The following is a 14,484-nucleotide window of genomic DNA, read 5'->3' as shown; positions in this document are numbered from 1 at the left end:
GAAAAAATTTTCTTGAAAAGAAATAGAGTTTTTAAAATTTTATTGTATGTAATGAAATAAACAAATATTAAAATTATTTTTTGATAACAAGAAAATTCCCAACAGAAAATATTTGAGACAAAGAAAAAAAGAAAATTGAAAAATATTACTCTCCTTTACATTTCATGAGATTTTCAATTTATTTTCATAAAATTGACAATTTTATACGTTTAGATGAAAATCTCATGTAGAAGGATATCAATGTACTGACTGAAGGATATGAAGTGAATTGAATTTTATTGAATTTCAATTTGATCAAAATTTGTTGAAATGATATGAATGTGTCAACTTCTGTATCATTCTCCTTCACTCCTTCCTTATTCTTTCGAGAACGAAGCTAGCTCAGCTTTCGCTGAGCGAATTGACACTTTTCATGCCCTAAACGTACATACTCTCAAATTTATCGAAAAAATTAATACCACCTAAACTAGTATATTCTTATTTTAAATATGATATTATCCTTATATTCCACACTAAAATTCATTTAAATCAACTTTTTAAAAAAGTTCGAATCCTGCGCGTCTCACTTTTTAAATTTTCCAAATGGAAAATTATATTCTCCTAAAGTGAAAACAATTTTCCAAATTGACTTCCTTACTAAGTTAGGGTAGATTTATGCACAAAATCTATAATTTAAACCAAAATATAAAATACATGCGAAACAAAGAAAATCGAATGCGAGCCGGGGCCGATCTTATACTAGAAGTTTTAAAAAAGCTTACGTGTCAGATTTAGCTCAGTGGTAGAATGCCCCTATCTGAAGTTGTGAGGTTCGATTCCTTTGAATATCATTTTTTTCTTTTTAAAAAAAAAATGGTAAATTTCATTACAAAATATATTTATTTCGACAAAAATAAGTCATTGCTTCACTGGAATAGCAAGTTCACCTGGATAGTATAAACCTGTGATGGAATTATACTCAATTGAGGAATTTTCAATAAGAGAGTTCAAAATTTCTCCAATTTCATTATTAATATCTTCTTCAGAAACATCAGGATGCAAAAGATGAATTTTATAAACAATATTTTCTTTGGTGATTCCATCTTCACACCTAGCAATAAACTTCCATACTTCTTGAGTTTTTTGGTCTTTAAACTTTGCGCTATTAAGGGTGCACACGAGAGGATCGTGTAAACTTCAGAATTTAGAACCTTATTTTTAGGCATTATCTTGGCTACCTATTTAGGCTCGAAAAGCAAAAAATATCAAAAAATACAACTTGACTCCATTATGACCCTTTCATGGAGGTAGTTTTTATCCGCTAGTATTTTCCCTTTGAATCTCTTTACAATTCGAAATCAAATTCAAACCTCAGTAGAAGAAAGGAAGAATCGACTTACTACGGTTGTAATACGAATAAATACATATATTTAATTATTTTTATTTACATAATAATTGTTTGAAGCTCATATTCCAACAAATTTTTAAATAAAAACATTAAAATGTTGAAAATGTTCATATATTTTAATAGGGTTTTGGCACTTTATTGAGGAATTACTACATACATAGTCGAACTGAACTTGATATTTTGAAATTTAAATTATTTATCAAAATTAAAATTTAACTTGAAATTTATAATTATTTAGTCATATTTTGCATAATTCTAAGTAGATTTTGTAAAAAAATCAAGAAAGAAAAATTTTAACGTGCTTTATTTTTTCTTTTTTATAATAATACATATTATTATATAATTAACATATTCATAATGTTTCACCCTTTCAAAAATATAATCCTCCTCCTCTCAAATAAACGTACATACGGGTGGCCTCTTTTTTCAAAAAATTAAAATTTGAAATTTTGGGCTCAAATATTAGAGATTTTTTCAACCTTCAACGATATATGTTGTCTATATCAGACCTCCTTTCTTTTTGATACTTAACATTGTTCCTAAATCTTAGCCGTTAAGGCTGTTCTGAAAATATTTTTTTTTCGAAAAAATTCGAAAAAAATTCTTAAAATTCAAAAATCAATTAATTCCTGAGGATTTTGGAAAAAAGTTTTTACATGAACATGTGTATATTATATGAAGTATATTGATAAGGTAAAAATCAAATTTTATTGCATATTCATCGAGAAAATAAACTAACGAATCCCTCAAAATTGAGAGGGTAATCCTCCTCCTCTCAAATAAACGTACATACGGGTGCACCCTTAAATCAATATATCTTTATAGTAGTTGCAAAAAAGTTTAGCAGTAATATAAGGTACTAGGTAATGATTTAAAATGACTTTTTCCCGAACAAAATTATAAACTTTTAACCTTTGAAAATTTAGATAAGAATTTGAGTTTCGATATTAATGTAAATACAATGTAATAAACTACTATGTATGACGAAAACTTCAATCTCTCTCCACAATTAAAGGAAGTTTGGGGTTTTATTACTGGGAAAAATCTGCTTGAAGTTATTCATGTGAATTTTTTTTCTATGTAAATAACGTATTTCTGATTGAATTAATTCAATGGTGTTGGACTGATAGCATATAAATGAACAATGCGAAAAGATTATTCGAATCCGATTTGTTTGAAAATTGAATACTTCAGAAAGTTATTACAATTCAAATTTTTGGCAAAAATACGAAATGCTTAGTTTTCTTTTCTTATTTATAAGCGGGAAAAATATAACTATTTCGAAAAGGGGTAGTACTTCAAGTTATACTATCTATTATCCAGCAGCTCATCCCGGAGAACAGCCTTGGTGGCGTTTTGCAGCCGTTGAGCTTCAAGCAGGTATCAAAAATATAACAGGTGAAGTGATTCCAATAGAAACTGATGCAAAGGAGATCAAAGACAAAGCTATTTTGATAGGTCCGACTAAGTTTTCTAAAGAATTGACAACATTACATTTTACTGATTTACGACTTGATGCATTTGAGATCAGATTTGTTAAAGGAGAGCATCTGATTATTAATGGTGGCTCTCGTGGTACAATTTATGGAGTTTACGAACTCTTAGAAACATACGCAAAATTCAGATTTTATACTACATGGATGGAATTCTATCCATCTGCAGAAGAATTTAATGTAGATTCAGAAGTTAATATTAGTGATATTGCTGGAATACAATGGCGCCAGATTTATGGAACAGATACAATTTTGAATTTCCGTCACAACGTTAGAAAGAGAGCCAATGCTGGTGATCAAGGTTTAGGTTATGACACAGGAGGATATCTATGGTCAACATTCGGGGTTCATACGTTTTGGGCTCAACTTCCGAAATCTGAATATCCTCCATCACAATATCCCGAAATGTGGGCACTTTTACCAGATGGATCACGATCTAGTAGTGCACCATGTCTTACAAACAAAGCAGCCTTCGATGTTATCCTTTCAAAAATTATTGCCGAAGTTGATAAAGACAATACATCATCATTTATTGATGTTGGTCATAACGACAACATGGATTATTGTCATTGTCCTAATTGCAAAGCACTAACAGAGAAATATGGTAATAGATATTCAGGAGTATTATTAGATTTTTGCAACCGTTTGTCAGATGCAATTAAACCTAAATATCCAAACCATATAATTCGAATGTTGGCCTATTATATGACAGAAAATCCTCCATTTAATATACAAGGGAAAGATAAAGTTGGCATACATTTATGTCCATTAGGAAATGATATTGGACATCCTGTCAATGAATCCAAACATCCACAAACAGTTATATTTAAAGAAATTGTTGCTAATTGGTCAAAAGTCGTTAAATACGTCGAAGTTTCTGAGTATTACACAAATTTCAGAGCTCCTATGCATTTAACACCGAATTATTGGATGATTGGCAGAAATATACAATACTATGCATCATTAGGAGTTAATGGATATACAGCAGAAGATATAATGTTTTGGACAAGAGCTCCTCCAACGAGATTAGCTCAACATGCTGATTTTACTTATTTTAGGCAATACGTTATGTCAAAAATGATGTTTTATCCTACACGACCTGTTTTGTATTATGAAGATGATTTCTTATATGGATACTATGGAGCATCTGCTGCATCATATGTAAGAAGATTCTTAAATGCTACAAAAGAACTTGCTGATTCTCATCCAGAAGCATATGTTGGATGTCTTGCCCCTGAAATACAAGGATATCAAACAAATAATTATAATTATTATGCGTATTGGCTTTTCGGAAAAGCTGTTGAAAAAGCAAAAGAAACTGCAACAGAAAAACAAATCTTTAATATAATGATGGCTGAACTTCCCTCAGCAAATACTGTTATATCCATGGAAAAGAAAATGAAATGGCCATTAGTTATTGATGAAGAAGGAAAAATACGTCTCCAAGGTTCAAAAATTAAAGAATGTGCAACGAAGATTTTGGAGAGATGTAAAGATCAATATTATGTAGATAATTATACAAAAGGAGTTTGTTTTGTTACTGATAGTTTTGATACAAAAGCTGAAGGTGTTTACAAAGAATTAAAATATTTAAGAGATTCTAATCCAGCATTGATAATGAAATCAGGTGATTTGAAAGCAATTTCAGGTGAAAAACCTGCATATGGAAGAATTTTTTCTTTTATGAAAGGAAATAATGAATATATTGATAGTATTGAAGGAATTGATTTTTGTATGTATCCAACATTTAAGATTGTTAATCATATTGATTATGATATGAAACAAGGAACGAAAACAGACAAATCAATTTCATTTAGTTTTACAAATAATGAAATGAAAATGGAAAAAACTTATACACTAAATGATAATAATTTATTATTAAAGTGTAAATTCACGAATACAAAAACATCCGTTTTCCAATCAAGGCCTTGTTTCTCATTAAATCTTGATTTAGGTGATAATTCAGACATTTTCTATAAATTAGGAAATGGAAATTGGGAAAGACCAAATATAGAAATCGTTGCAACTTATGTAAATCATTTTGGAAAACAAACAAAATCTCAATCTACTTTATCTATTTGTAGTGGAAAAACAAAGAAAGGAATGAAATTTGATTTTACAAGTTCAAAAATTTCATTTTTCTCTGTTTGTTTGAACAAATCTTCAAAATACGTTAAAGTCTATATTGGTACTGATTTTGTTGAATTAAATTCTAATGCTGTTTATGAGAATTCTTTAACAATGACACCATTAGAAAACATCCAGAATTTACCTTCAACTGCGATGCCGAATCTGGAAACACCTAATCAAATTGTTCATTTCTATCCTTTGTATTATCTTAGTATTAACTTCAAAAAATGGCAACCAATGAATGATGACATGTCGTTCTTAGGAATTTCTGCATCAAGTATCTCAGGAAAACCTTCTAGCGGAAGTAAGTTATCTTTTAATGTTGCAAAGGAATTTCCTCAAGTTTTTGGAGTCTCAGGAACATGGATTAATATGTCATTTAGATCAAGATGTACTGAACGAAATATGTCTGATATTTGGCCATGGTGGAGTGGATATTCACAGAAAGGAGTTGGAGATATTTATCAGGGATCAGAAACAAGGGATATTCCTAAAGATGATGTTTATTTTGATATTTCTTTGAAAGAAATGAAAAACGCTACAGAAGAAATTGGTGTATGGTTGGAATGTACAAGAGTTTGTAAGAGATTATGGGTTGATGGTCTGAAATTTTTGCAAAGAACGAATTCTTATGCTTATTATGGTTACCCTGATACGAACTTCCAAATGAATGATGATTTACCTCCAATGAAAGAACCTAATTTAAATGATTATATTTTAGAAGCAAATCAAGCAGAAGAAAAACCGACGAATAAAAATAAAGCCGGAATCATCGCTGGTTCTATAGTTGGTGCTTTAGCCCTTATTGCTATTATTGTCGCTGTTGTATTTATTGTAAGGGCAAAACGTGCGGAAAAATCTGCTTCTGACAAGGAAGTAACAGTTTGATTGAATTTTAAATAAAAAAATAGTTAAATTTTATTTTGATTTCTGAGATTTCAATGATAAACAATTCATCTGATTACATTTTTCCCCTTCAATTGATAACTTAAGGGTGCACTTACGCCCCTATAACACGTCATTCAATTCGGATGTTTAAGGTTGATTTTCAATGACGCTTCACGCCAGTTGTTAGTAAACATATTAACATGTATATTTAATCGTACAACACATGGTTAATTGTGCTGTAATTCTATCAAAAAATTCAAAAAAAAATTCAAAATTCAAATTTTTAGGAAAAAATATACTTTTTCTATCGTCTCCTCCCCACCAGTGGGAGCCACCGGAGGCGCGGGCGGCGCCGCTGGCGCCAAAAAAGTAGCGCCCATCGTGCCATGTATAATCTAAAAGGAATAAAATTACTAAAATATATAAAGTTATAAATGTATAATTTGAAAGAAAAATTGAATACTTTCTGACAAAATGTCAATTTTAAAATGTCACTTTTTGGAATCTTTTGAGATTATTTGTCGAATTTATAATCTTTTGATTGCTTATATTTGATTCGTTTCAATCCACTTGGCGGTTGACCTCTATTTACTTGATACTTCAGTTCATCAATGACTCTGTAAGGTTGAGGGTATATTTCGTAAATGAAAGGAGCAAATGCAATTGATAAAGCTTGAATTAATTCTTCATTTTCGGAAATTGTACTGTATTCTTGTGATTCAACAGAATAATCGTCTGTCATTGTTTTAGAATAGCGAGCAATGACAAATTTGTAAGGTAGTTTGATGTTAAAACGTAATTTTGTAATACTGCATGTAGTTTTAGTATTTATCGAGTTAAATGAGTACATTATTGTGTGTAATATTCCTACATCATCGCTATAAGCTTGAATAATAGAAGTACCAATAAATTGAGAATTTATTGATTTAATGATATTTAGTGATTTTTCAATATATTTTTGTTCCGTTGGGTTTAATTCGAATGAAATGGTTGATTTACATTCTTCTGCATAGATAGGAAAAATTTCATTTAAATTTTTATTGTCAATTTCTTCAGGTTCGAAAGCTTCGTAAACGTAAAATGTGCTATGCGAGTATAGTTCTTTAGCATATGCATCCTTGCCACCATTAAATGCCCGCTGAGCAGCAAGAACAATCAAATTCGTAGACATTTTTATCAAAAAAGTGACAAAATAAGATTTTAAAATTATATTATTATCAGATCATTGAAATAATAACCTTTTAGAACTGATATCAATTGGGGAGAAGCTTCCTAAACTTTTTAATCCCATAAATATTTGGATAAGGAAGTTTATAATACGTGAACACTTGTTTCCTCATCGAAAAGTCATAACGCATAAAGTCGATGTTTCCTTAGTACAAAAAGTGACATATGACGCTTAACTCTTTATTCCAGATAATGACCATATTTATGGGATTAAAAAGTTTAGGAAGCTTCTCCCCATTATCGCCAAATTAATTATACGAAATTTTTGGTTTTATGGTTAATTTGCGAAAGTGAATTAGCTTCTGAATCATTATGTATTAATATATATTTACTTGTATGAAATTTTAAGAAATACATAAGATCCTCTACATATTAGTTGATAAATTGATTTTTATCAATTTTAATATTGAGTTGATTCATATGTGATACTAAGCAACTGGATTCGATGGTATATTACATGATAACACATTACTCATTTGTGCTATATATAAATTGATAATTCAGCATTTAGTTTTATTGAACAAAAGCATAATTCTTATATAAATATTTCAATTACGCACACTATGACAAATGATTATAACGATTTATAAGAGGAAAAAAAATTATAAAAATAAAAATTATATTTATATAGTTTGAGTTAAATTAAAAGGATAAAAATAAAGAAGGAAAACATGAATGAGTTAACCGTGGAATATCTAGAAACGCAAGAATAATTTTTGATGCAATCGTTATGTTTCCACATGTGACACTGAGTGTTCACAACGAAACTATACGATCCTGTATATGGACTAGAATTAGGCACCGAACCAAACGAATTTTTATCAAAAGAACAGTAAGTAACAGACAATCGCTTCAGAAGGAAGTTATTTGCAGTATTTTGAGCAAAAACACAATGGTCGACAACAGATGTATCTTTGAGTAGGCATAAAAAACTTTGAGATGCTTCACCAACAGAATCTTTATAAAAATTTGAATTTTGTATTAAACAAACGGAATCAGAGCAGATTATTGCGTTAAATTCTGCTACTCCTAGTAATACATTTAGGAAGGATGCAGTTGCTCTACCAACTGAATATCCTAGATAAAATCCAGGTGAATTATAGATGTTATTGTTTGTTGAATTGTAATATGAAGTGGAAGCTTTACCACCTCCGATCCAAATCATATCAGAGGTGCGAGGTGTAGTTATGCAATCAACTATAGAAATCATCGAAATGTAATTTATATTTTCGGAGGTTTGCGAAATGTTAATAAAGCCATAATTGGATTTTGTACTTGAATAAACATTTCTGGCGCAGATATCTTTTTGATAAACCGAGTGACCAGGAAAGAAAAGAACGCAGCCACCATTTTGATTTGATGTAATGGAAGTAAATGTGGCATGTTCAAGAATTAAAATAGAATTTTCTGCACAAATGCGTATAGCACCATCGTTTTTAATACTTTCGAATAAATTTCCGCTGAGATGATATATAACAGGAGCGGTCTGAACCCTATTTGATGATGGTAAGAATGTCCAATATGATTTGCCTTTAAGGAATTCATCAGATGAAAAATCAGACAACTATCCCAAATCAGAAATACATTTTTTTGACAACTATCACAAATTTTGAAAGCGATACGAAATTCGATATGGTTTCCAAATAATGTGATTTAGAAGAATGACTTTAATAATTATAAAATGTTATAAGAAATAATTTGAACCACTGAAAGCAATTTCAAAGATTTGTCCACTTCATATCTATCTCTCAAGACACAATAGCTTTGTATAATGCAAAGTTTTTAGTCCTATTTTAATATTTTTTAAATTTGCAATATATCATTTTAAAAATTCTCCGACTAAGTATTATAACAATATTTAACCCTTTAAAGATAAATAATTGATATCGGATTTAGTCATTAGTATATCAAATTTATAGATTAATGTCGCGATGATTTTTTCTGATAGCTTTATCAAAATCTTATTCTCATAAATTTCTAAACTCGATACTCCCTCGTAATAGAAAAACTTTTTTGGATTTATTAACATATATTATATGTCTATAAGCTGTCTATGTATATGCTTTGAAAGATGAATTCTTCGAGTTGATTTCAATGGGGAAAAATACATTGATAATATCTAATATTTTTATTTACAATTAAGAAAGATATTAAAATAGAAACGGGGAGAAAAAAAGAGTTACTTAAGCATTAGATGTGATTGAATAAAAGAATCCTATAATTCCCTGTTTTGCAACCATCTTTCTGATTTGATTTTCATCATAAGAAATGCCTAATCTATCAAAAATCATGCACAAATCATTTGCAGTTCTTGCCTTTGAAAAAACAGCATCAACATTTGTACCTGGTCTAATTTGTTGTTGAATATTATATATAACTTCTTCATCATCAGTCATTTAACTGTTTTGCATATGTGACTTGTTAGATCCGGCCTGTATATGCGTTCCCATGTTGGCACCATCGCTCATTATCTTGACAAATGATGCAAGGGTAAGATCTCCTCCATATCTATCGCATACAGCTCTCATTACATCAATTGGTATATCTAAATGACAATCCTTGCGAAGTCCATTGCAAAAATACTCTGGATCAAGTAGCTTCTTCTCAATCTTCCACTTGCTCCACGCACTTGCAGAATATCTCATTTCATCAAGAACTTTTTGAGATAGCTTGATAATTGTACTATTGATCTCATCATCACTGATGCAACTCTGCTGATAATTGACTGTACTTGCAGGTTGACAATATTGATTTCTTTGATAATATTGATTTGACCAATTTTGATACTTATCATCATTTTCTTCTTGCGAAATGGAATTGGCAAATAGAAAATACCTGACATTGCCATTATTATATGACTGTGAGAATAAATTGGATATTTTTTGGTTTGAATTGATATTTATTCCGAAATTCGAACAGATCTTGTAAAACATATCCTGTGTAATAGATCCATTCATTTGGGCATCATAGTTCATGCACTGTGATATTATATCTCTCATGCTATGCTTTAATGTGCCTATCATCAACTTGAAAAATGATGATAAAACTTTCTCTCAAAAGTTCAGAAAATTTTATTTGAAATTATTTGAATGGAGGAGAACCAAATCTCATTTTTTGGAAAGATCGTATGTAGATATATATATTTGGAACAAATCAGTTAATATTTTTTGAAAGAAAAGAATTTGACATCAAATGACCAAATCTCATTTTCCTGGTTTACCATATATTGCTTAGACACTTTCTAAAATTGTAAAGTATTCAATATAACCTCAAAAAATTCAAAACCCAGTCAATATCCAACTTTACGATGTTGGATTCGAAGAAGATTATTTATATATTTGAAATCGGAATAGTAGTTCAACATCAAATTCGAATATTATACAAAAGAACTTCATTATAAATAGCTCTGTTTTTAAACAAGATCGCTTCATTTCAAGAAAAAAAAGTCATTCGGTATAAGATATAAGTATAAGTATATCTTAAAACAATATTGATGATTTGTCCTTTGAAGAACACAGAATTCCAGATGTTATTTGATTTCTTAATCAAAATTCAACAATTCATATGAAAAATTATAAAACATTATTGGGTAAAAAAATCTATTGTTTATAAGTATTATTATCACGCAACTGGTTCAAACTTATTGTTTCTTTTCTCTTCATCGAAAGTTTTGAAGAGCTCGTTAAAGAGTTTGATTGCTGAAGCTCTTCCCATATCATCGAAATTAGTTCCTTTCAGAGCTCTGAAGAAGTTCACATAAGGCTTATTTGGATCAAAAACTTTTGCTCTTGCTACAGGTTTTCCATCATTACTTTTGTCGATAATCTCTAACTGTTCTACTTTTTCTCTTGCGGCTTTCATAACTTCCGAAGGGAAACCAGCTCTTTCAGCGGCATCTATACCGAAAGAGTCTCCGAATGGTCCTTCAGCGAATGTATACATCATTCTCAAACAGTCTTCACTATCTGCCTTCATGTGGAAGTTCTTTACGCAACTTATTTCTTGTTCTAAATTGCACAACTCATGGAAGTGTGTTGCGAATAACGTAAAAGCACCAATTCCATTTGCAAGTTTCTTGGAAATTGCCCATGCGAGACCAAATCCATCAGAGCAAGATGTAGAACGGCCAAGCTCATCAATAATAACCAAAGAATTGGCGGATGCACTTTCTAAAATGCTGGCCATTTCAGTCATTTCGAAAGTGAATGTTGACATGTTCAAGGAATCAGAAGCTCCAACACGGGCGTGAATGGATGGAATAATTGGAATTGTTGCTTCAGAACATGGGACGAAAGACCCAATATGTGCCATGTAAACGCAGCATCCAACAGTCTTAAGAAGTGTGGATTTGCCAGCACTGTTTGGACCAGAAATGATAATAAATGAACTTGTTCCTTTTTGCATTTTAATGTCGTTTGCAATGAAATTGACATGTTTTTCAAGGATTGGATGTCTTGCTTGGACAAGATTGATTTCTGGAGAACCAACATCTGATAATTTTGGTCTAACATATTGATTTGCAGCTGCGCTCTGAGCTAATGCACAGAATAAGTCAATTTTAGCAAAAACTTCTGATAAATTCTCGAAAACAGGAGAAAATTCTGTTAATGTTTCCAAAAGTGTCTTTTGTATTTCTCTTTGCTTGACAGAGTATTCACTTTCGAGAGTAATAATCTCATCTGCCATCTTCTTGATGGAAGGAGTGATGAAATGAACACCATCTTTTCTTGTTTCAAGAATTGTCACTGTTGAATCAGATCTAATCTTTGATTCCATATTTCTTGGGATTCTCAAGTAGAAACTCTTCTGATTGGCCGCTCTTTCGATCTTAAGTTTATCATCTTCAATGCAGCAGTTCTTTGCAATCTTTTGACGCTTCTTTTCCATTGCTGCTTTGATTTCATCGACCTTCTCTGCTGATTCTGATAATCCTGGATCAAATGATGGCTTGATTCTGTAAATGTGCTCTGGAATTAAAGAGAAATCAATTGTTGCTTCAATTAAAGTCTTAGCCTTATTGATATTCTCTGAACATTCTGTAATTTCATCAAGGAAATCTTTGAATTCTGCTACATTTGGGGAAGTAAAGAAATCAAATTTTTCAACAACAGAAGCAACATCATAAAGTTTGACACAATCGGGTAATGTTGCCTTTCCACGTTTGAATTTACGCATAATTCGTTCAACATCAGGAAGCTGTTTCATAATTTGATGAGTTTGATTTCTAATTTCATTTTCTCTGATGAAAGCTTCAACGATATCAAGTCTCTTGTTTATTTCAGCAGGATTTAGTAATGGCTGGAGCATCATTTGCTGAAGTAAACGAGATCCCATTGGAGTAGAACAGATATTGAGTAAAGCAAAGATAGATGTTGGTAATCCTGTTCTGTTTGCTTCTCCATCTGGGAATATATTGAGAGCAGCTGCAGCAGAATAGTCTACAGTCATGAATTCTGATAATGTAAATTTCTTGATAGTGTATTCGGGAAGATTTGGCTTGATTGTAGCAACTATAGCTTTGCAAGAGTTTGTATTCGGGAGTGTTCCGATTTCATGAACTTTTGACTTAGATGTTTCTGTCTTGTAATTAATTCCGAACTTATCAATGATATCAAATACCTTCTTCTTGCAGAAATCAGGAACTCCTGCAATTAATACTTCACTTGGCATTGTTTGTGTCATTAAAGTTTCAAAATGGCAAAATGATGGAGTTTCAAAGAATTCTGTTGTAGCTATTGTGTAAAGTGTTGGATCGCAAACGCAGGCATCGATAGAAATTCCTTCTGGAACCTCTTTCACGCAAATAGATAAGAGAGATGTTTGCTGAGATATATCGAAATCGGCATTGATAATATCAATAACTGGCATGACATTTCCTGGGGACGCTTCAGTTGTCTTTGTATAATGGTTAGATTCAAATTCCCAAACTTCAATAGAAGTATGGTTGTAGAGGAGCAAATCACGGAGCAATGAACTGTATAAGTTATCGCTAATTGATACATATTTGTATTTCTTGTCGTTAGAGTCTTTGAGTGCTCCGAAAGAATGAATATGTTTCGTAGCAATCATTTCTGCATCAGAATCGATGGCAAAGTATGACCCGCCTTTGCGGAAAAAGCGCACGGTCTTCTCTGGTTTTGGTGGTAGTTTCAGTAACTCAGAGTATTCAGTGCTCATGATTCTAAACGTACATTTTTTTCTTTACCAAACTCAAAATTCTAGAGTGTTTAACTTTGAGCGGCCAAAATCTTGATAAATTAAATAAAGATAGTATTTAGATAATGCGTGTAACACTTTTAAATTTTAAGTCGCAAATTTAGAAGAAATGAAGTGTGAAAAGAAGTACACAGAAATGTTTTATTAACTTATGAGTAAAATGATTGGTGATTATTTGGATAAAATCACAATGATTCAAGAAGTAATTTCAATTGGAGATCTCGTGTTTACCCCTTCATATGCAATTGTAGCATATCGATCTTATAAAACAAAATCTACTGCTGGGATTTCCTTTTATTGGACTCTTTTTTCATTTCTTTCGGGTTTTTTCACAATTACAGATTTTCATATATTGCCTTTTGTAAGATTAGGAGGCTTATCAAGGTTAATTTTGGTAGGCTGCATTATCTATATGCAAATTAAGTTTCCTCTTACATCAAATAAATTTCATGAATTAAGATTTATGTACTATTGCTCAATTCTAGCATTAATTTTACTAATCTCAACAATATTTAGGTTTCTTAAATTTGTAGATCTTTCATTCTGCTTTGATGCTTTCGCAATTGGCCCGCAATCAAAAATCTTTCAAACATCTCGCAATATTACAAATTTTGATTGGTACTTTATGCTTTTTTTACCTAGGAACTGTGTGTTTTAGGTATTGGTATGCATTTTCTGATGGATTAACCTCTCATGATTTTAGGTCTTGGGTCGGTTTCTTTTCATCCTCATTTATATTTCTGTATGGATTTGATCTTTACTATTTTTACTTTGTTTGTTTCTTTAAACCCAAAGAAAATGTCCCTACAGAAACGACTTAACCTTTTCATTAATGATTATTACCAAATTTGCGTTATCCATCAAATGAGTGACTTATCATGGTAATTTCGCAAATCAAAATTTAATAATTCAAAATCACTAGGGAAAATAAGTGATTTCGGAGAAACCATATATATTTCTATATTGTTTGTAAAAAATTTTACTATCTAATACTTAAGAAAAAACAATATTAAGATTTTTTTATATATCTAAATCAAGTATCAAAAGAAAAGTAGCATCAGTTTTATTCCATTAATTTTCTATTGATCTTGAGAGTTGATTCATTTTGAAATCATGAATACACTAAAATCATGATATAATATT

At 30.8% G+C, this 14,484-nt stretch overlaps 6 protein-coding genes across 6 annotated transcripts, besides 1 other annotated feature; 2 read left to right on the top strand and 4 right to left on the bottom strand.

The window, feature by feature from the left end:
- Positions 1-1,148: 1,148 nt before the first annotated feature.
- Positions 1,149-2,190: a mobile genetic element.
- A 429-nt stretch (positions 2,191-2,619) lies between these two features.
- On the top strand, positions 2,620-5,381 carry TVAGG3_0154960 (coagulation factor 5/8 C-terminal domain-containing protein family; the record flags this gene model as incomplete). Its single annotated transcript, XM_001317775.2, has 1 exon — positions 2,620-5,381. A coding segment is annotated over one exon (2,762 nt), but the record flags the coding sequence as incomplete, so codon positions are not given.
- A 92-nt stretch (positions 5,382-5,473) lies between these two features.
- Positions 5,474-5,898, top strand: TVAGG3_0154950 (uncharacterized protein; the record flags this gene model as incomplete). Its single annotated transcript, XM_001317776.2, has 1 exon — positions 5,656-5,898. A coding segment is annotated over one exon (243 nt), but the record flags the coding sequence as incomplete, so codon positions are not given.
- A 306-nt stretch (positions 5,899-6,204) lies between these two features.
- On the bottom strand, positions 6,205-7,102 carry TVAGG3_0154940 (uncharacterized protein; the record flags this gene model as incomplete). Its single annotated transcript, XM_001317777.1, has 1 exon — positions 6,413-7,069. The coding sequence occupies one exon, from the start codon at positions 7,067-7,069 to the stop codon at positions 6,413-6,415; it is 657 nt and encodes a 218-aa protein (XP_001317812.1).
- Positions 7,103-9,308: 2,206 nt separating this feature from the next.
- Positions 9,309-9,521, bottom strand: TVAGG3_0154930 (uncharacterized protein; the record flags this gene model as incomplete). The annotated part of the gene is made up of 1 exon (XM_001317778.1): positions 9,309-9,521. One exon carries the CDS (start codon positions 9,519-9,521, stop codon positions 9,309-9,311), a length of 213 nt encoding a protein of 70 aa, XP_001317813.1.
- On the bottom strand, positions 9,522-10,148 carry TVAGG3_0154920 (uncharacterized protein; the record flags this gene model as incomplete). The annotated part of the gene is made up of 1 exon (XM_001317779.1): positions 9,522-10,148. The coding sequence occupies one exon, from the start codon at positions 10,146-10,148 to the stop codon at positions 9,522-9,524; it is 627 nt and encodes a 208-aa protein (XP_001317814.1).
- A 266-nt stretch (positions 10,149-10,414) lies between these two features.
- TVAGG3_0154910 (mismatch repair protein Msh2 (MutS-like protein)) lies at positions 10,415-13,379 on the bottom strand (the record flags this gene model as incomplete). Its single annotated transcript, XM_001317780.2, has 1 exon — positions 10,747-13,302. One exon carries the CDS (start codon positions 13,300-13,302, stop codon positions 10,747-10,749), a length of 2,556 nt encoding a protein of 851 aa, XP_001317815.1.
- Positions 13,380-14,484: the final 1,105 nt, after the last annotated feature.

Source organism: Trichomonas vaginalis, chromosome IV (genome assembly GCF_026262505.1).
Source record: "Trichomonas vaginalis G3 chromosome IV, whole genome shotgun sequence".
NCBI classification, from domain to species: Eukaryota; Parabasalia; order Trichomonadida; family Trichomonadidae; genus Trichomonas; species Trichomonas vaginalis.
Note: the sequence above shows the minus strand (reverse complement) of the source record. Positions and strands in the feature narration are given on the sequence as shown.